Source organism: Chelonoidis abingdonii, chromosome 3, assembly GCF_003597395.2.
Source record: "Chelonoidis abingdonii isolate Lonesome George chromosome 3, CheloAbing_2.0, whole genome shotgun sequence".
NCBI lineage: Eukaryota > Metazoa > Chordata > Testudines > Testudinidae > Chelonoidis > Chelonoidis abingdonii.
The window spans coordinates 78,133,397-78,156,286 of NC_133771.1; the positions used below are offsets into that span (position 1 = coordinate 78,133,397).

The 22,890-nt window shown below is 39.9% G+C and overlaps 1 protein-coding gene across 2 annotated transcripts in view; it reads right to left on the bottom strand.

Annotated features, from left to right (window-relative positions):
• Positions 1-22,890, bottom strand: part of FBXL4 (F-box and leucine rich repeat protein 4) — a 107,262-nt gene that overhangs the window by 48,312 nt on the left and 36,060 nt on the right. For both annotated transcript variants that reach the window (XR_012655517.1, XM_032791767.2), the window contains exons 5-6: positions 20,961-21,205; positions 2,032-2,245 (exon numbers count right to left, since the gene is read on the bottom strand). Coding sequence is in view for 1 of the 2 variants with exons in the window: in XM_032791767.2 (XP_032647658.1) it covers positions 2,032-2,245; positions 20,961-21,205 (459 nt within the window). In the remaining variant the exon portion in view is untranslated. The remainder of the gene's footprint in view (positions 1-2,031; positions 2,246-20,960; positions 21,206-22,890) is intronic.

Below are 22,890 nucleotides of genomic sequence, written 5' to 3' on the forward strand. Positions count from 1 at the left end.
AACCTGAAGCTGCAGAATACCATACCTGGCCTATGATACGGGTAAAATTTTCAGTTCTCCCACTTCCAGTCCCAAACACAAACACCAGTCAAGAATGTGGCCATATAAGTAAGTTGAGTTAGAAACTACCAGGGATAGTGGCTATGAAATCCTGAACTATCTCAGAAGAGATATCCTCAACGAAGATATTAGAGTCACTGAGTGCCTCAGTGTCTCCAACACCACCTTAGTGGGAAATTAATAGTTTGTGCAGACACTTTGCAGTGGACACTAACACAAGTCCCATGGTTCCTGGGACACACATGCAAGATAAATATGTTGTATTTAGGCTTGGCAGAATTTGGAGTTTTTAAATATAATTTTGAAGGATAACATCAATGTTTATTTTTAAGCATTTTTTCTATTTTTATCTATTTAAATTCAGAGTTGCATAAAATTATGGATTTCAAGCATTTTTTATTTGTATTATCCCCATAATTAAAAATGTGTATTAGCAGGCAACAGGGGATGTCAGTCAATTATTTGACAGTAGACTCTGAGACTCAAAAAGTTAAAGCCTTATAACCATTACAACCCAAACTGGTAACACCATGTCAAAATATACAAAGTAAATATCCTTAAATCCAGCTCTGATAAGTTCTCAAACAGCATTTTTCTTACTTTGCCTATCTGCATTTTTTGATTATTATCAATATAAATATTTTTGTTAATCTGTGTCTATGGTGAAATTAACGTTTACCAATAAAAATCTAATCCTTCCAAGCCTAGCTGTATCTGATCCAGTTTAGAGGTGAGAAACTTGCACTTCTGTCAAGATGCAAATAGCACAGCCATAATACCACCTCACCCTTTCCTAACTCATTCCCTTCCTCTTCTCCATTTCGGTGGCCCTTTCTTTATGACCGCTCCTCAAATGGAGTTATGCAAGTGCAGTATTTAAAAAAACAACTGAAGCTGGGAACTTCAAGCATGGCTTTCTTTATAGTTCTCATAGAAGTTTGAACAAACTCAATTCAATATGTTTAAAGTTAACACTCAGGGTTAAATGTAGTCCTGCCATAAACTGGTACCACTCCTACTGACTTCAGAAAGAGTTCCACTGCCTAGTTCCAAGGATGAATTTGGTCAAGTTGGAACATATACGTGTTCAAATTCCCTCCCCCCAACACCTCCCTTTTCTCATTTCTTCATTACAATGCTCAAAACATAGAGCAACTTGGAATGCTGTGCACGCTTAGTTGTTTAAACTTGTCTCTTGGGTTAAAGTCATGCTGGTTTAAGGGGTATTGCTAAAGAGCTATAACCTTACAATGTGGTGTGAATAAGAAGTGGGACATAGTTGCACAGTGTCAAAAATCAGACTAGAAAATGAGTTCTGACTTAGAGAATCACAAACATAAAAACAAATACAAGAACAGTGATATAGGCCCTAAAAAATGTGACCCTACCTTTGTTATGGGAAATAACAAGCTGATGCTTTATAGAACTACTCAACTGCAATAGGGATAATTATATGTGAAAACGCTATCCAAAAATATTTCAGGTCCAATACCTAAATTAATACCTGACAATAAAAAATACAGTAGAACTTTACTAATTAGTAACTCCTAGATACATGTTTTTTGATCATTAGCAAATTAATTACTAAACAAAATGTGATTTGTTCATTTGTCAATTGCAGTATGTAATTAATGGACTGACATTTTGAAATGTACTAGTAGCACTCCAGTATACTTTGTAACAGTAAGAAGTTGTTACTAAGATTTCAATAGGGCACTCTCCTGACCTTTCAAAAATAAAAGTAAAAAAAAATAAAGACCACTAGTTCTGTATATGGATTATAAAATGACCAAAAAAGTAAATTTCTGCTATTTTTTAAAAATCCAGAAACTACCTTGGCAAATACAAAATATATCATTTTTTATTTGCATTATTCATATGATTTTAATTTGTTAACTGTTAATTAAACCACTTATAATTTTAGCAGGAATCAAAATACTCGTTGTAAAGGTTAAAAATAGTTGTTCCTACCTCTACTTTTGTTCGATAAAGGACGAGACGCTTAAGATTGCACACTTTGGCAATATGGTTGAAAGCCTGAGGTGGTAGCTTATCACAGGAGGAGAGATTTAATTCCTGAAGGTTTGGACACATCTCAGCAATGACCTCCAAGCAAGTCTCATTGAGGAAATGGCTGCAAGCCAACTCAAGGCGCACTAGTTCAGAGCCACAAACTTTCAGGAACCTGTAAAAAGCACATAATATATGAATTAAGGGGGGGGGGGCATATAGTTTTCTGTGCAAATTTTGGAACACTGTCAAAAACAAGTGGATACTGTTGTACATTTTCCTTGCTTAAAAAAAATTCTTCAACTTGCATCACTTACATACTGTTAATTTAATCTGTAAACTAAAAATATGTAAGGTTAGGCTAAAGTAAATTGATTGTAACAGACCTGAGGAAATCTATTAAATGGAAAAAAACTAAAAAAAAATCATGGGTTAATTTGATGTCAAGGTAAGAGATCAAGCACTCAAAAGTGAAGATATTCCGAAAGTTATGTTTACTCCATCAACATTCACTCAAACATGTTGCATATCCTGGATAGATTTTGGTGTTCTCCAATGAATCATACAATAAGGCAGACCCACCGACAGTGGGGGGCAATTACCCAGAGATCTGGGCGATTTAAAAGGGCCTGTGGCCTGTGGCCACTATCACTGCTGCGGTGGCGGCTGGGAGCCCCGGGCCCTTTTAAATTGCTTGGGTGGGCCTCATGATTCCTGGGCACCCACTGGCAGGCCCCTCCTCCCCCTCCAAGTCCCGCCAATCAGATTGTTCTCATCCTCCCCAGTGCCTCCTGTCCGCCGCCAACGGTTTGGCGGTATGCTGGAGGCACTGAGGGAGGAGGGGAGCGCGAGGGGGTGGGAAGAGGCGGGGCAGGGATGGGCCTAAGCAATGCATGGCCCAGATGCCAGGAGTGGAAAGGGTGGGACCAGCCCCTTCCAGCCACTGAGATGCTGCTCCGCAACTATCATAAGCATTCCCAAATCTGGACCTTAGCGTCCAGAAATCTGGGTGCCTGCATGAAACCTCTCTAAGCTTAATTACCAGCTTAGATCTTATCTCGCTGCCACCAGACAGAGGATTACAGTGCCTGTCTCACTCTGGTCTCCCCAAACCTTCCCTGGGGGGACCCCAAGAACCCAAACCCCTTGGATTCTTAAAACAAGGAGAAATAAACCATTTCCCTTCCTGCTCTTACTTCTCCCAGATTTTCCCGCCCTAGGTTACTAGGAGATTTCCCTGCTTCAATCCCTGAAACACAAAAACTGAAGAGGCAATTACTTCCCTGACCTGAGGCTAATGCAGATTGCAAACCTAGTCAAGCCTAACACAAGATTTCCTCCTCTCTTTCCCACCCAGATTTTCCTCTCTGGGCTAACTGAGAGTTACTTGATGCCACCTCTTTACATCACCAAATACCAAGAAGCAGTGTCTCCTTCTTCACAAACGAGACAAACCAATACAAGGGAACAGAAATGATCTCTCTCTTCTTCCCCTCCCCATTCCCTGGTTGCGGTAGAGCTTCACCCCTCTTTAATCTAACACAAGAGAATTCCCTCCCCTTCGTTCCTTAGCTACCAGAGAGAAAAAAAACTCAAACAGAACTTTAAAAAGAAAACTTTTATAAAAAGAAAAGAAAAAAGACATAAGGAATCATGATCTCTGCATTCCAAGTTGACAATACACAGGTTCTGGCTTAAAAGAAAAATATGAATAAACAGCCTTATTCAAAAAGAGATACAATTTAAACATTTCAGCTAACTACACACATGTAAATACAAAACAAAACATATAAAAGCCTATTGTTTTGCTATCTTTGTACTCACAACTTTGAAACTGAAGATTAGAAGCTTGAAGATAGAAAAAAACCTCTCATAGCTGAGAGACAGACAAAAGACTCAGAGTCAAACATTCCTTCCCCTGAGCTTGAAAAATCCGGTTTCCTGATTGGTCCTCTGGTCAGGTGTTTGGTTCCCTTTGTTAACCCTTTACAGGTGAAAGAAACATTAACCATTAGCTATCTGTTCATGACAGCAACCCTGCGCAACAGCTGCCTGAAAGAGCCTGGCTAGGGAGGTGAATTCCGCTCCCTGCCCAGACTTGGGTGCTGGGGTCCCTGGCAGCCGACCCAGGCAGGGAGCGGAAGCCACCTCTTCCCCAGCCAGGCTCTCTCTGGTAGCTGCTGGGCAAGGCTGCAGAGCAGTGACTGGGAGGGGCCGGTGTTAAAAGTGGCTCCCTCCTGCTCCTGCCCACCAGGGAGAGCAGCAGAACATGGTGGAGGTAAGGCAGGCGCATGTAGAAGCCCTGGCTGTGTCGGAAGAGTGCATCCAGCAGCACAGCTGGCAGCTTGCTGGGCACCAACAGGGATCCACTGACTGTTCTGCCCTGGGACCCGGAATTGCTGTCAGCGAGCCTGCAATAAGGTTTACATTTAACAAAAGTAAGAAGAGCAGAAGATACTACATTACTGGTAGTGGTAAATTAATCTTACTAGAGCAGCCCGAAAGCACAACTCTATTGGGAAAAGGGTTTGGAAAAAAAGGTGTTGTGTTTGTTTAAATTACAAACATTTTTTTTCTTACTTCCAGCCCTGCAAACTAAGTTTAGGAAGTGAAAGCTGAACTCTGTTCCTTTATTGTGACTTACCAGTTATTCTTGACTTCAAATGCAACCAAATATAACAGTGATCCTGTTTTGTTACAATTTTAAATGACCACTCTAAGTCTGATTTTGACATGCCTCAAGCATCCTAAACAGTAGGACACTTGAACTCCTTGGCTTCCTTCACATAGTGTCTAAACAATCAAATCTCCAAGCCTTCCCTTTCTGGCAGAAGTCTAATCTAGCCATTCACTCATTCATCCCATTCTTCCTTCCCTTTCTTTCTCTCCAATGAGTCATTTTCCCTCATTTACTCCATACCTTACATTATCAACCTCCTCTCCTTTTCCCTCACTCTCCCTTTCATTTTCCATCACTTTCTCCTTCTCCCTATTCCATGTCCCCTTCTTCCTCATTTTTTGTGTTAGCGTGCAAGATGAAAGGGGAGGCCCCAGAGTCTATTTCCTTTCCCCCTAACCAGTTAGTGCACGAAATATGTGGATTAAGAGGGAAAATGAGGCACCTTCCTTTTGGACTGGAAGTACCATAGCCCCTTAAAAGGAAGGAGAAGTCCCACCATTTCGGGAGGTGCTTGTGAACAAAGTAGCTGTTCAAATGTGGTGCTTAGGATGGAACCTTAGTTAGGCCCCTTTCTAAACCTCTTCAATTGTTTTTTGAGCAACCTCAGTGCCTCTCTGTAGAGTCAACTGCTATGTAAAATCCGAGTTTGGTAAACACCTGTTACCCATCTGCAGTTTTTACATTCACTACAGTTGTAATGAGAAACAACCACCTAGCAAATTCAACACTGATGACTGAAAAATAAGAATAGCGAGTAGGCTTTTCTAGGACCATGTCATAGATTCATAGAGTTTAAGGCCAAATATGGCTGTTAGATCACCTCATTCGACATCTGCTATATATCACAGACTACTGAATTACACCCAGTTACCTCTGTATTGAGCCTAATAACCTGTATGACTGAAGCATATATTCTAGAAAGTCATTCATTCTTGATCTGAAGACATCAAAAGATGGAGAATCCATCACGTTCTTTGGCAGTTTGTTCCAGTTTAATCCTCATGGTTAAAAAATGCTTAATTTTCTATTTGAATTTGTATAGCTTCAGCTTCTAGCCACTGGTTCTTGTTATGCCTTCTTATACTAAAGAGCTCTTTAGTACCCACTATTTTCTCCTTGTGAAGATACTTAATACACTGTAATTGTCACTTCTTTCTGATAAACTAAACAGATTGAGCTCTTTGTCTTTCACTGAAAGACATTTTCTCCAACTCTTAAATCATTTTCGTGATTCTTTTCTGCGCCTTTTCTCTAATTTTTCAACATCCTTTTTAAAATGTGGACACCCGAATTGTATGTAGTATTCCAGTATCAGTCCCACCAATGCCACATACAGAGGTAAAACAACTTCTTGCCTCTAACTCACTATTTCTATTTATGCATCTACGGATCACATTAGCCTTTTCTGCCAAAGAATTGCACTGGGAGCACATATTGAGATGCTTGTCCACTATGACCACTAACCCCTTTTCAGAGTCAATGCTTTACCTACAGTAAATCCCCATTCTGTGGGGATTGCCTGCATTCCTTGTACCTAGATGTATAACTTTGCATTTGACTGCATTAAAATACATTTTTTTTGAAGAAGTCCAGCTTACCAAGTCATACAGATTCCTCGGTATGACTGCCTTGTCCTCATTATTTACCACTTCACCAATCTTTTTCATTCACCAATTTTTATCAGCAGTGATTTTATATTTACTTCTGGATCATTGATAATAATGTTGAATAGCATCAGGTTTAGTACCAATCCCTGCAGAACTCCACTAGAAACACTCTCATTTGATGACGACTCCTCACTGACAACTACTCTTTGAGATCTGCCATTAGCCAGCTCTTAATCCATTTAATGAGTGCTTTATTGATATTGTATAGTGCTAACAGTTTAATCAGAATGCCATGCAGTACTAATTCAAATGCCATATAAACGTTTAAATATATCACATCTAAGGAGTTACCTTTATTAATCAAACTTCTATTGTCATCAAAGAATGAAACCAGGTTTGACAAGACCTATTTTCCATAAAATCATGTTGACTGTGATTAATTATATTCCTGTCCTGTAATTCTCTATCAATTGTATATTGTATCAGCTTTTCCACTACAGTAGAACCTCAATGTTACGAACACCTCGGGAATGGAGATTGTTCGTAACTGTGAAATGTTCCTAACTATGAACAAAATGTTATGGTTGTCCTTTCAGAAGTTTACAACTGAACACTGACTTACTACAGCTTTGAAACTTTACTATGCAGAAGAAAAATGCACCTTTTAATCATCCTAGTCTAAAAGAAATGAGCGCAGAAACAGCTTCCTTACCTTGTCAATTTTTTTTTAAACTTTCTCTTTTTTTTTTTTAGTAGTTTATTTTTAACGCAGTACTGTACTGTATTTTCTTTTTTTGGTCTCTGCTGCTGCCTGATTGCATACTTCTGGTTCCAAATGAGGTGTATGGTTGACCAGTCAGTTCAGAACTCTGGTGTTCGTAATTGTATTTTGTCTGGGACTGATTTGAGGCTAATCAGCCTATAGTTACCCAGGTCATCCTACTTGTCATTTCTGAGCACTGGCACAACATTAGCACTCTTCCAGGCTCCTACAATTGCCAAGGTACTCCAAGATCTATTAAAAATTAAGATCAGAAGGCCAGAGATCTTATCAACTGTAAGGAGTATAGATAACAGATATGCCTTGAATGACTGATAACTATTACTTCCTTATGGCCCTCAAAATTAAGAAAAATTATCCACCTCTGTTTATCCCCAAATAAGACCCACCTACTACTGAACTCCACCTAAGAATAAAGACAGTGAGAAAATGATTCACACTTTGTCTAAGGACCTACAGATCAGCTAAGGTGATGAGTTCCACTCTCCAGTAAGAGAGACCAAAAAGCGAGCTAAAGGAGAATACTATGGGCAAGAATTTCTCAATTTACATACGAATAAAGTCTTTTTCTCCCACCTAATGTAGCTGAAAAAAAGTCCCAAAAGGATACCAAACAGCGTAATACCCCACTTTTCTAGACAAAGTGGCCCATTGTACAATGCAAGTGGATCAAGAGATGGGGGGGAAAACAACTGTGAAACCCAGAAAACTGAAGGTCACATATGTCTAACTGCTTGTTACCCCAAGAAATCCAAACCACCTTGTCTTCACCCCAAACTGTGGATTTGTTTGCCTTGTCAGTCAGATCTCTCGCACTCTCTCTACGTGGATAGTATCTTCTGTTGCAAGACCTAAATAATGTGAAATGCTTAATACAATCAAAGAACATATGAACCATGTTCAGTAGGTTTAGTAGGGGACTTTCTTTGTATTCTTTCTGAATGAGTGAGTGTTTCCCCGTAGAAGTGGCATGAGCTGTATGATGCAAGAAGGAAACAGAACATTAAGAGAGGTGCACACTGGACTAGAATAAAACTCTGAATTAAAATACATTGCTTACAAATGGGGAAATTGCAATTAATGTGGGCTAGTGCTGAAATACAATCTTTGAAATGAATCAAACACACACCCTCCGATAAGAATATGATTAAACAAACTTGTTCCACACCAATGCCATCTACTGGATATTGATGGAAGCAGCAAAGAAATAGAGTAGAAAGTGTCCAAGAGAAATTGGAGGGTTGCCCTTCGGAATCAAGGTATACAAAACAAAGGTCACCATCCATGTGGGACCCCAGAGTAAACTGCAAAACCCAGAAGTACAACTAATGCCCAGGTAAGCCCTGTGGAGAGGATTATTCCCCTGTCGCAGGCTTACTAAGATAAGGAGAAGTGGTGAGATTTCATTTTAAAGACTGTATTTCTCCTTCTATCTTTAATATAAATAACTAAAGATTGTCTTGTTGAATTTACACTCTTTAGTGAGACCTCAAGTAACCATACTTTAGAACTAACTAATCCTGTATACATGCTCTCCTTTATAAGTCCAAGCAAACTGGCTTGAGAGAGAGAAATCAATTTTAAGTGATTCCTTTGATAGGAAAGGGACAATTTAAACTATCAAACTACAGGGAGTCCTCGGACTTTCGACAATTTTGAACTGACTGCCCGTTTCACCCCTACAACGCTTGTTTCACCCTTATGATGCTCAATTTGCATAAAGTTTTCTTGAAATCACTTCCTGGTTGTGTTCTACAGTGCTAGTATGGAGCTGGAAGCGGGTCGCTTCTGACTGGCTTCGAGGCAGCAGGGTAGCTTGTTGCCGCGTAAGGTTGCCACTTGTTTTTGATTGGCTCCCAGCCCCGGACTCAGCCAATCAGAAAGCTTGAACAGTGATTGGCTGAGGCTCAGCATGCATGCCATTTTCCCTGGCTTTCTGACTACATAATCCTATCCAATCTTGCAGTTACATTTTATATTGTTACTCTAGAGGGAGACATACCATCCTGGTGTCACTTGTCTCAGTCTACTCTTCTTGATGTGGAGACACCCTACTTAGCTCGGAGAAGAAATTCTGTATTTTAAGCAAGACAACCCTTCTCCCCAAACAATGTGCAACTTCATTAGTCTCCTTTATATAATATCTAATGACAGTAGATTCTAGCCACTCAGATTCTTTCTAATTAACAATGACTAAGGGCATGGCTACCTTTGCAGATGCAGAGCGCTTTGAGTTAAACCAGCTTTCACAGAGCACAGTAGGGAAAGCGCTGTAGTCTGTCCACACTGACAACTGCCAGCGCACTCACGTGGCCACATTAGCAGCTCTTGCAATGGCCACAGAGAGCAGTGCATTAAGGTAGCTATCCCAGCATGCAAGTAGCTGCAATGTGGGGGGAGTGTGTGACAGGGAGTGTGTTGTGTGTATGTGGGGAGAGAGAGAGTGGGTTTTTAGGGGGCTGAGAGCATGTCAGCATGCTGTCTTGTAAGTTCAGACAGCAGCAGACCTCCCCCCCCGCACACCTCTCTCTCTCAGGGTATGGCTACACTCACACTTTACAGCGCTGCAACTTTCGCGCTCAGAGGTGTGAAAAAACACCCCCCTGAGCGCTGCAAGATACAGCGCTGTAAAGTGTCAGTGTAATCAGGGCGGCAGTGCTGGGAGTGCGGCTCCCAGCGCTGCACACTACACCCGTAAAGGATGTGGTTTACGTGCAGCGCTGGGAGAGCTCTCTCCCAGTGCTGCCACTCCGACCACACTCACACTTCAAAGCGCTGCCGCGGCACTGCTTTGAAATTCCAAGTGTAACCATACCCTCACACACACAGCATTCCATAGTAATGCTTGCTTTGTCTCAGAGCAGATAAGCATGCCGGCTGTCAAACGAGCTTTCAAAGGGCATATCTAAAACAATGACAAGAATGGTCACTTGACTTAAGGGAATTATGGGACATTTCCAGAGGCTGATCAGACCGCAGTAATGCAACACCTCGTTCACACTGATGCTGGAGCACTCCAGCAGGGGCGCATCAAACGTTATTCTACTCGCCGAGGTGGAGTACCAGGAGCTCTCTAGCCCTGGAGTCAGAGCACTCTACTTGCCTTGCCAGTGTGGACAGGTAGTGAGCTAGTGTGCCCGGGGCTCCTTTAATGCGCTGTAACTCGCAAGTGTAGCCAAGCCCTTAGGCTAAGGCTGTGTCATGGTTATTTTTAGTAAAGGTCACAGGCAATAAACCAAAATGCACGGAAGCCATGACCTATCTGTGACTTTTATTAAAAATAACTGTGACAAAATGGGAAGAGAGGGTGACTCACCTTGTGCAGTAACTGAAGTTCTTCAAAATGTGTCCCCTTGTGGGTGCTCCACTTCAGGTGACTGTGTGTCCCGGCACCTTTGATTGGAGATTTTCAGTAGCAGCGCCTGGTCGGGCTGCACATGTGCAGCAGCTGTCTCGTGGTGCCGTTGGAGTCTCTTCAGCGCGTGCATGGCCCAACCCCCTCGGTTCCTTCTCTACCGTACAGTCCTCATGTCGAACTCCAAAGTAATAGGGAGGAGGGTGGGTAGTGGAGCACCCACAGGGACCCACATCTTAAAGAACCTCAGTTACTGCACAAGATGAGTAACCCTCTCTTCTTCTTCGAGTGCTGTTTGTGTGGGTGCTCCACTTCAGGTGAACGTAGAGCAGTACCCAATATGGTTGGGGGGACATGGAGTTATATGCATAGTAGCAGCGTAAAGGACAGTAAGGCCGAATATGGCATCCACCCTGGAGTCCTGTGTAATGGAATAGTGCTTGAGAAAAGTATGTTCTAACGCCCATGTGGCAGCTTTGCAAATATCTGAAATGGGTACGTTATGAACGAATGCCATGGATTTTGCCATAGCTTGAGTAGAATGGGACCTGATCCCGAAAGGGGGTTCTATGTCATGGGTTTGATAGCATGATCAGATGTACTCTGATATCCACTTGGAAAGTCTTTGCTTGGATATCACAGCATCCTTGGATTGTTCAGTTGTCAGAACAAACAGTCTTGGGGACTTACGAAAAGGTTTTGTCCTGTCTAAGTAGAAGGCTATGGCCCTTCTAACATCAAGGGTGCGTAATGAAGACTCCTGTGAGGATTTATGTGCTCTCGCCTTCAAAGTGTTGCAGTGGATGCACTTGGACGGTATGTACGTCTCCCTGAGGCATCTCATGCAGAGGGAGTGCCCATCAGAGCGTAGTATAGCCCCCATGCAAGAGTCGCATCTTTTGAAGCCAGGGGAGCTTGACATGGCAAAAGTAAGCTTTGGTCCACTCAGGACCTTTTTTAATGGTTCGTGTTCCACAGAGAGCCATGAACTTGGAAACTAAGAAAAACTAAGATTTTTTTTTTCAAACTAACAACTAACTAACTTATCTAAGGAAAAACATTTTTAACTGAGCTATTTTTATCTAATTATCTATGTTTCTGTCTCTAGGGAAAGAAGTTGTCACACTGCCCCGAGCTCCATCTTCAGCCAAGGACGGGTGAGAAGAACTGAGGGGATCAGGCCGTGCGCACACTGAAGAGACTCCAATGGCACCACAAGACAGCTGCTGCACACGTGTGCCCCGATCAGGCACTGCTACCCAAAATCTCCAATCAACGCTGCCAGGACACACCGTCACCTGAAGTGGAGCAACCACAGGGACAGCACTCGAAGAAGTGGGGGATCCAGCATCAAAGGCTGTTGCGGCTCCATGGTTTCCCTCCATTGTCACTTGGCAGAGAGCAGCGGGGTTCCCCCTCCACCTGTGGTGGCTGGGAGCTGCAGGGGGAACCCCCCTCCACTTATGGCAGCTACAGGGTGGCCGTATTTCCAAAAGAAAAGACTGGATATCCCCAGCTGCTCGCCCGAGTGAAAGCTGTTGCCTGTCACTGGAGCCCTGCGGGGGCCCTCTCAGGAGAATGTAGTCAGTTGCTGGAACCCTGCCATGGCCCTCACTGGCTCATAGCTCCAGTCCCTCAGCCTGGGACTGAAGCCGAAAATGTCACAGAGGTCCCTGGAAGCCACGGATTCCATGAGTTCTGTGATCTCCGTGACATAAACGTAGCCTTACCAATGACTTCACCCATTTGAGCTCCTCTCTTGGCTTCCAGAATTTTATAACACTGCTTTTTACTAGGGACGGAAGAACCTTGGTACTCTTGTCATTTCTGTTCTGATTGTTAAGAATAAAGTTTTCATTCACAGATTTTAATTAAAATCCTGAATTTTCTAGTGTCAAAAAACTTTTCCATACCTTATATTCATGTAAATACTTCAGAGTGTCACTAAGGTTTTAAAACAGGATTAAGTGGAAAAAAGTTCATTGGATTGTTTTTTCCCTCAAAAAACAAAAACCCACTTGCACTTCCCACAAGTAAGCTAAATTATATACCATTTCCAGGCTATTAATATCATCTCTAAAATAGCTAGCCGTAGATGTTTCCTCTACCCTCTGAAACAAAAAAAGAGTTGTCCCTAGAATTCAAGAACACAGACAGTTCTGTGTTTGGCCATGCTAGCTTTACAACAGATATCTAGAAAACTTAAGGGACTTTAATTACATTATGAAATCTAGACATTATGAAACCTAGACAGATTCAAAAAGCAAGTTAAAAGTAACTTCAGGTACTACAACTGTCCCTATATCTGTCAGCAATTTTGTGTGGTTTTTTTTTAGTGCATGAAATGCAAATATGGCAACACTAAGAACTGAAAATATAATCAACTTAATGATTTTCATTGTACAACATAAATTTAAAAAGTAAACAAAGAGCATAAAGGCTAACATGTAAATTATTAAAGTGAAACAATAGAAATATCTTATGTATAAAGATAAAGTAATCTATTTTCAAAAATTAATTTTTAGTTGATAAGGCCCCTTTAATCCAGAAGGATTTTCCTCTTTCACCTCAGAGCATTTGTACAGAGTCTTGATATATTTCACGGCATCACCTGATCCCTTGCTTTACTTTCCTGAGCAGATCATGTCCATCTACACTCACATTCCATTTGTGTGAATTAATCTACAACTTCTCTAACACCAACTGAATAATAATGTTGTTTATGTTATAAGACATCTCATAGTCTCTTCCTGCTTACACACCACACTTGTCATTTTTGCACAGATACATTTAAGATTATTCAAATACTCATCTCACTTTTTAATACCTGCTGTGTCTCCTTTTTCCATTTCAGTTCCCCTCCCCTCTTTATTTCTACCCAATTTATAGGAGTTTAGTTATTTTCTGTAATACTCTGAAGTGAAACAGTTACGATATTCTTCTATAACTCTAATGGACATTATCAATAAGTTAAATTACCATCAGCTTTGCCTCAGGATGTTCATATGCCTGAAGCATTCTATCATCTCATAACAATACAATTTGCTTTAGTCAGAGTTCTTCAATTATTCCATTTTTTCTAGATCCTTACATTTTAAAATAATGATTTCCAGGAATATTTACCTGTTTAACTGATCAAAGTATAAACAAAGAATGTTTCTTAAATATCATTTAGATATGGTTATTTTAGAGAAACACTGTCAATTTAAATTACATAGGATGAAAACCTGGCCTCACTGAAGTCAATGGGAGTTAGGGTGGATAAAAATCCATGATTTAAAAAACACACAAAAACAGATTTTTTTATTTAAATTGGATTTTTTTGATCAAACGCTTTTTGAGCAAAAAAACCTATCTAAAGACAGTTTTAATTATGATACATTACAGCTCAAAGATACCTCTTCATGGAATCGGAATTATAAATTCTAATTCTATTGGATGACATATATTTATGTAATGTTTAAGAAAAGTTTTGTAAATAAGTTCCAATAGGTCATGGATTAGGGACCCAATCTTACGGGATTCCAGGGGCTTCTGTATAGATTATTTAGGTTAATCTTTCTATCTACCCAATGTGACTCAGTGCTCAGCTTAGAAGATACCAGATACTTAGTTTTGCAGTTCTCAAACTGTGGATTTGCATCTCCAGAGATAACATGCTTGTTAAGCAAAAATGTTTAAATAAATAAAATATAGATGTGAGAAATAACAGACCTCAACCCTATTGTCCCTCTGCAAATTTGTGTACACAGAGCCAATCCCTTACCTCTCTCTGAAAGTGTGAAGTTTCAAAAAGTTCAATAAATAGAAGATTGTTGTAGGCGGAATAGACCTGGACAAGGAAAAGAAGTCTGGAGATAAATGTGAGAAGGGTGGAACAGGCAGTAGAAACAAAAGTGAAACTGTTTGAGCAGCATATTCCAGAAGTCTTGAGGTCTTTCTGAGTGTAGCCTTCATTTGATTTGCGATCTACCATACCATTCACTCACTAGAAGGGAAAACCTATCATGGCAGCAGGCTGTAAAAGAGACCCAGTTTGGAAATATTTTAATGAAGTTCCTCTACCTGTGGGTAAGACAGGCATGCATGCAAAATGAAAACAGTGCAACAGAGAAATGCAAGGCCTAGTTTCCCAAATGAAACCAAATCATGAGAAGTGTTCCTTCTCAGGAGGAAGCTACACTGAAGATGATGAAAGGAACATGCCTGAACATGCAGGATCTTCAGGTTGGTAAACTTTTTTATTTCATACTTCTTTCTTAAGGATTGCCTGTCTTCCTTCTGGACTATTCTTGAATTTCATGTTTGAGCAAAAAATATAGTTGTTACTCTATGATACTATCATTTTAGATGCAGTTGTGATAAAAAATAAATAGCTGAAATAGGCAGATCTTCCTTTTACAATTTTACCTTTAAAGTAGTACTGACTGTCAGTGAATAAAACTAAATGAGCAGTATGGTAATAATAATTAAACAACTGCATTAACTTATTTTGTTTAGGAGAATCCATCCTCCATATACAGGATTCTGAAGACTATCCACCTTCAAGATCACCATAATTTTCTATAGTTTCAGAGTTATCTGCCAATGATAGTGTTTCAGTCACATCATGTATGTCACATAGCCACAGTATAACACTTATAGCAAAAAGAAAAAAAAAATCTCCATCATCCAGAAACAACCATAGATAAGTTTGTGATAAGAGCCAGCAGATTACAAAAAGAGGTAACCGATAAAAAAAATTGTCTGGTTTGTTTATGCAACTCTCATTTCCATATGATTTAGAAGTTGAACCGCACTTCATTAACATGATTCAGTCATTAAGGCCAGGATACAGTCCACCCAACAGAGCAGGTGCTGCAGGCAAATTGCAGTATGAAAGAGAAATTGAGCAGTGTGCAAAAGGTCTGGAGGGTAAAATTGTTAACCTGAGTGTTGATGAGTGGAGCAATGTCCACAATGATCCTGTTGTACGTGCTTGTGTGACAACAGAAGAAGGGAATGTCTTCCTTACAGAAACAATTGAGACATCAGGAAATGCACACACAGCAGAATACTTACAAGAAGTAGCAGTAAAAGCGATAACAAACTGTAAAAAAAGACTCAAATGTCTAGTACGTACTCAAATGTCGGTCACAGACAATGCTGCAAATGTATCCAAGATGAGAAGAAATTATTTAGAAGGGAGTCCAAAGCTAATAACATAACGTTGCAGTGCTCAGCACATCCTAGCCAAAGACTTCATTGTTCCAGAAATAAAGGCTAATATTGTTGAAACTGTAAAATACTTCCGTAACAACCCTTTGCAGCAGCTGCTCTGAAAAAAGTGGGAGGAATCAAACTAACTCTCCCACAAGACGTGTGATGGAAGTCAGTAGTGGACTGTTTTGAGCACTATATCAAGAACTGGCCTAATCTGATGACCGTTTGTGAACAAAATAATGAAAAAATAGATGGCACTGTCACAGCCAAAGTTCTCATCATTGGGCTTAAGAGGAATGTTGAACACATGCTGAGTACCCTGAAACCTATTTCTGTAGCCTTGAACAAAATGCAGGGAAATAGCTGTTTTATTGCTGACGCTTCTGAAATTTGGAAGGAACTGAATGAGATCTTTAAAAGCGAAATATGCAATGACAGAGTTAAATTAAAAGTATTACAAAAACGAACGGGACAAGCACTATCTCCAGCTCATTTTCTTGCAAATATTCTCAATACTCGGTACCAGGGTCAAACCTTAACTGCTGAAGAGGAGTTGGTGATGACATAGACATGCAGCAATCATCCCTCCATAATGCCAACTATAATAAACTTCAGAGCTAAGGGTGAACCACTCAAGAAATATATGTTTGCTGATGATGTTTTAAAGAAAGTCACATCAGTGAACTGGTGGAAGTCATTTAAGCATTTGGATTTAGAGAGTGTTGAAGTGATAATCTCACTTTTAACAGCAGTAGCTTCTTCTGCTGGTGTAGAAAGAATATCTTCTTCCTTTGGATTAATCATTCCAAACTGAGAAATCGTTTGGGATCTGAAAAAGCAGAAAAGCTTGTTTTTCTTTTCTAGATTATGAAAAACAAGAAAATGAAGGTGAAGACGACTGAGTTATCTGCAGAAGCCAATATTTTAAGTTTCTCAAGTTGACCTGGCTGATATAGTCCATTTAATTTTTGTTTTGTTTTTTAAATATTTCGTTTAACTATTTTAGTTAAAAACAATTTTAACAAAAACAAAACTGATTTTAAAAAACTTGAATGTTTAACTTGTTTTGTTAAAATATTATATGTTTGCTAGTGAAGAAAAAAATCCAGAATACATAACGTTGTTTTAGTTAAAAAAAAAAAAAAAAAAAAAGAATTTAAAAAAGAATTTAAATGTCTCTGGTGATGTTCTCCTCCTAATACAGCATGGCAAGAAAATCCTCCCAATGACTTCATAAATATCTGCTTCAATGTTTGCTGTTGAAGAAAAAAAATCCAGAATACTTAACATTGTTTTAGTTAAATAAAATAATTTAAATGTCTGTCTGGTGATGGTCTCCTCCTAATACAGCATGACAAGAAAATCCTCCAAATATAATGATTAACCTGTTGAACTGGAGATAGCTCACCTCCCAATTATTTCATAAATATTTGCTTCAATTACCTTTGGCAAATGAAATAAGCAAATAATCATTAGTTTTACAGCGATATCAGAAAATGAATCTGAAAAGTTTTCAAAATAAATCATTTAAAAATGTGTACCTTCTAAAAATGAAACCTACATCTATTGTGAGTTGTGAAGAATATTGTTAAGGTTATAACAACTAACAAGAATGTACTTTTATGTAGAAATCCATGATTAAATCGAGACTTCCTGACAAATGATTTAAATCAAATCCACTCTGATAGGAGTTTTGCCACTGGCTGAAATGAGGCCAGAATTTCACCCACTATTACCAAAATATTTGATTTTTAAAATATATTTCCCTTTAAGTTATCTAAGATAGTATTAGTATAATTGATAGAGAATGTAATTTGTTTACAATATGATTTTTAAACTGCATCAGAGGAAGGTCCAACATCCAAATAATGGAGGCACATGAAGCTGTGTGCGGAATGCTAAAAGGCCACTTGATAGATTTCCCTTTGTTGAGGAAGGTCCATCTTTATCCAGAGAGTGGACATATTACAAAAGGAATTCACAGTAATGCAATGCTTCCCAAACTAGGGTTCGCGAACCCCTGGGGGTTCACACAGTTTTACATGGGGTTCGCCAGAAAAATTTCCTTAATGGCAGCCAGAGGACCCTGGGCATGGGAGGCAGCAGGTGTGACCCAGTTACAGACCCAGCCCGAGCCCTGTGGAGCACTGAGTGGGCAACTTGAGCCCCACGGGGCCACCAGCCCCGAGCCCGGTCAGCAGAGGCGCCGGCAGCCCAAGCCCCATGCAGCATGCGGCTGGGCAGTTTGAGCCGGCAGCCTGAGCCCCAGCAGTCAGCGTGGGCCAGCAGCCCAAGCCCCACGGAGTGCGGAGCCGGCAGCCCACACCCCGGCCAGCAGGGGCCAGCTGCCTGAGCCCCATCGTGGGCAGGGAGGCAGCTGGGACCCCAGGCATGCAGGTGGCAGCTTGGATCCCTGTCTCTGGCAGACGGGAAGTTGGGTGGCATAAGGGGCAGAGTGAGCAGGGGCCACGCTGTAAATGGGAGGTGGTCCAGGCTAATTTGTCCCTCGTGGGGCACCTGGCCCTGGTGGAAGAAAAGATGTTTGCGCGCCAACCCAGCCGGAACCAGGTAGTAGTCACTGTAGCAGCATTCAGGTGCCTCAGTAATTCAATACTAAGTCATTTTCTCTGGAGTGCTGTTTTGCTTCAGTGAAAGGTGAGTGAATGTTAGCATCACACTGAGGAGATTTAAACTTAAATCTCTAGAAATATTCATTTTTAGGAGGGGGTTCATGAGATTTCACATTTTAGTGAAAGGAGTTCATGGGTTGTTAAAGTTTGGGAATCACTGCACTAATGCCTATGAGAAATACGAGTTCCTCTAACATCTATGCTCCCTTAAAACACACTCAAATTCATATAGCAATAAACAAATGGGAAGCAGATTTCCCTTCCTTGGTGCCAGAAAATGACAGAAACAGGTCAATGCCCAGTGATGAAACAGAAAACTTTGTCTTTTTTAAATTATTTATAAAAACAGAAAGAAACATCTCTACAGAGCAAAAGAGATAAAACAGCACTTCAAGATATGTGCCCTCACAGTAAAATCTTTCAAAAAACTGGCCAAAACATATAAAAGATAGTACGTTTTCACTCAAGAGTCAAAATCCTGTATATTTTGGTATATTTTTTTAAAAAAAACAACCCAATAATTTAGTTCACTAGCCCTGATTCTTAAGGGTATTGTATAGCTGCATGACTAACAAGCCTCAGCCAAAAAAACCTCCCAAAAACTCAACTGGTTGCATGCACTTTTTTCTGCCTGACTCCTAAAAATACAGATAATTTAGCAATCGTCTCCAAGGTCTGAGAGAACACTTAAAATTGTTCTAAATAAATCTTGTTCACATATGACCATAAATAGGCCATGCTTATTCAGATTATTCATTAATCAAGTTATGAATATTTAGTGTTTATTCTGGGAATGCTGACTACAAATCACTGCAGCTATCATTTCCGTAGATAAGCAAAAAGGCCAATCAGTAAATGAACCCTATCCTAGACCAATGTCATGTTGTTATTTTGCAGAGTTTGTAATCCTTTAAATTTGGGCAGTTATTCCACTACCAATCACACCAATGTCTAACTAATACAGTTAAATATCATGCATTAAATTTTCAGAGATTAATCTGTACTGAACATGTAAAAAGTGAAAGTTGCACTGTGTATCTATATAAGCTTGAACTTGCATACACTTCTAGATTTCAACAGGCAGAGTTAACAGGAATGACACTACTGAGCATCTATATGACAGCAGGCACCAAATCTATCTAACTGCACATCCAGCATTAGAAGATGCTTTTGTTTATTAAATTATGTAATGTCTTGTTTCCTACAAATCTACATATAAGGAGCGATGCACCTTGAATGATATTTAGGGGGGGGGAAAAAGGAATTTTCAGAGTATTTTGTACTCTGAAAGGAAAAAGTGGTTGTAGTACTGCAAAAATGTATCAGAAATGAATATATGTGAGTGGAAAGAATATGCAGAAAAAAAGTTACATTAGACTAAACATTTCTGTTTTATCAGTGAAGTTCAGCTTCCATCTGCTGGTTATCTTTTGTTTAAAGAAGTCATTTTCTGTTTACAGTGAAGTGCCCTAATAGATACTGTTTAAGGCAAATGAGCAAAAAAGCAGAAAATGAGACATTAGCAAAACAGGAACATGGTGGTTGTACCGAAAAGTGTCCCTGCAATTTAGCTGTTTTTGATGAACTATGACTACATAGTCATTTTTTCCAGTTTGGCATGAAGGTGCATGTGAAGATATTTTAACTTACATTACACTCCAGTGATTACTTAGGGTCCCACTCCTGCAAGCTGCTCCACATGGGTCAACTCCTTTGCCCACAAGGAGACTCATTTACTTCAGTGGGGCTCTTCATGGGCTCAGGGACTCACTCCCAAAATGAAGCAGTTTGCTGGATCCTCGCCTAATGAATGATCTGAAAATATAATCCCATACACCACTTACTAGCTCTGTCCATGAGCTAGTCACTAGAGCTTAAACTAAACTTATCAATTCACTGAAAGCAGACCTTCAGTAATACACTGCTACCTCGATATAACCCCACCCGATATAACATTAATTTGGATTTAACGCAGTCAAGCAGTGCTCTGGGGGGCTGGAGCTGCGTACTCCAGTGGATCAAAGCAAGTTCAGTATAACACGGTTTCATCTATAACGCTGTTAAGATGTTTTGGCTCCCAAGGACAGTGTTATATCGAGATAGAGGTGTATATCTGAGTTTGTGCTTTACTAACTTACAGGACCGCTTTTTGACAGTTCTCTTTCATACAGTACACAGTGAGAAATATAATCAGTTCAATATCACAGCAATTCCAAAATACTGACATTTAATGGCTTCATCTATATCAACGACATTTTGAAGGTATTTGTGAAAAAAAATTTATAGCGTAATTCCAATTGGAGTCTCAATATTACAGAAGAAAGTTAACATGAGTTCTTATTAAGAGAAACTTTTCTGTATGAGATATATTAAATATATGTAATCTATCACATTAAACTGGCTTCTATTGTTTTGTGCAATCTCTCTTATTGTTTTAGCTGGAGAATATATTAAAGTGAACGATTTCCTACATCAAAAAATCCTGCCCTTCATGGTAAAACACAAAGAAGCTGCATGCCTGCCTTTTGATACAAGCATGAGGTCTAAAGGCTTTTAAATATTTAATAATGAAACAACTGAACAGCAGCTCAGAAAACAGGGCCTGCTGAAATACCTCAGTATATTGAGCACTGACCTGCTAAATCCAGAAACAGATATGGCTCCCCTGTTTCCTGTCCAAGATAAATTCAGCCATTGGACGAGAGTGCAGCGAGACAGTAGGTATTCCAGAGATGTGTCATTTATCCTTGCCCAGTAGGGTTGTAAACTGAGGTGAATGTATTGTAGAGGATCACAGCAATGCTGATATAGTAGCTTACAAGTCTGTGCTAGTCTACACAGGTCTGGTACTGTGAGGTGACTCAAAATCAACTGAATGAGCTATATTAAAAACACAAAAAACAGACCACAGAATTCAAAATGTGAAGGGAAACTTGCCAAGTAGTAAGAAAATATACCGTTAATTACAAAGTTAATATTTTTATTTAAAGTAGTGTCTCAAATAAACCATAGATTAACAATTAAATAAGAAATCACCACCTTATCAGTTAGATAACATTAAGCAGCAGTGGAAAAGCAGCTCAGCATATAAAAGAAACAGAAGCTTTCTAACTATTAAGAAGCTTCTTACCCAAGCTAATTTGAACAGTTGTATAAATCAATGTAAACCCTATGTTTACAAAGCTTCCTTCACAGTCTGCTCTGAGTTGAAGAGACACTGAATTGACATCCTCTCTCTTCTTCCCTCCATTTGTTTTTCAGCTAGCAGCACATTTGCAAGAGACAACAATTAGACTCTGCTCCATAGGTGCTGGAACTGCTGCACCCTGGGGTTGAAGTGGTTTCCATCACATACAGGGTTTACAGTTTGGTTCAATGGCTTTCAGCAACTCCACTATACAAATTGTTCCAGCACCCCTGCTCTGCTCCAATCTCCCCATTCCCTGATCTTCCTGGGATTTAGCCCTCTGTTCCCTGCTGTAAGATTCAACTATGCTTCAGCCTCAGCCCTACACCTCCCAGGCCCCATGGTTCTGGTTGCAGTCACATCTACACTACTCGCCGGACTAGCAGGTAGTAATTGATCTATCGGGGATCAATTTATCGCATCTAGTGTAGACGTGATAAAATCGATTCCCAATCGCTCTGCCATCGACTCTGGAACTCCAACACGGCAAGAGGTGGAAGCGGAGTCTACAGGGGAGCAGCAGCGGCCGACTCGCCTCCGTCCTCATGGCCAGGTAAACTGACCTAAGATAGGCCGACTTCAGCTACGCTTTTTGCGTAGCTGAAGTTGCGTATCTTAGGTTGACCGCTCCCCCCCGCAGTGTAGATCTAGTAAGTAAATGTGACCAGTGTACAACTCTCACTTTCTGACTTTTTTTCCTAGACCTAATCACTCTCTTGCTTTGTGCTTGGGGTTCCATCCCTTCCCTGTACCAGATGTAACTCTAAACACAAGTTCTTTAGCCAGTACCAAAGCAAACAGCCATGACTCCAAAATACTCCCCAATCTGCCTCCCCACCCCTACTACACACCTTATAATGCCCTATTTCAATTACTCTTGCTTTCCCTACCCTGTTTCACTTGAAAACATGGATAAACATAAATATAGATACTCATTTAAAAAGGAGAAAAAAAACAGGAAAACTGCCACATAAAAACTTTGTTCGATTAGAGACTGACAGAAAATGCACTCAGTCGTTACACTCATTAACCATGAAAGAAATCTCCAGTTAAGACAACATTAACACACACAAACACCTAAAGGCAAATGATTTAAAGACAATCAAAAATTTTTCCAACAGAATTTCTTTTGGCCAGTAAATGCAGATTTGTTGAAAGCGAAACATTTAGAAGCAATGTGCCAGTTTTGACAAAAGTTTGTTTAAAAACAAAAATTGAAATAAATGTTTTGCTCCATTTAACCTTTACTGAACATGTTTTGATTCTTAATTTTTTTAATTTTATATATTATAAAATCAAATCAAAATAGGAATGACACATTTCAATTTAAAAACAGAATATTTCTATGAACCCCAAATGAATTCCCCCGCCTACCCAG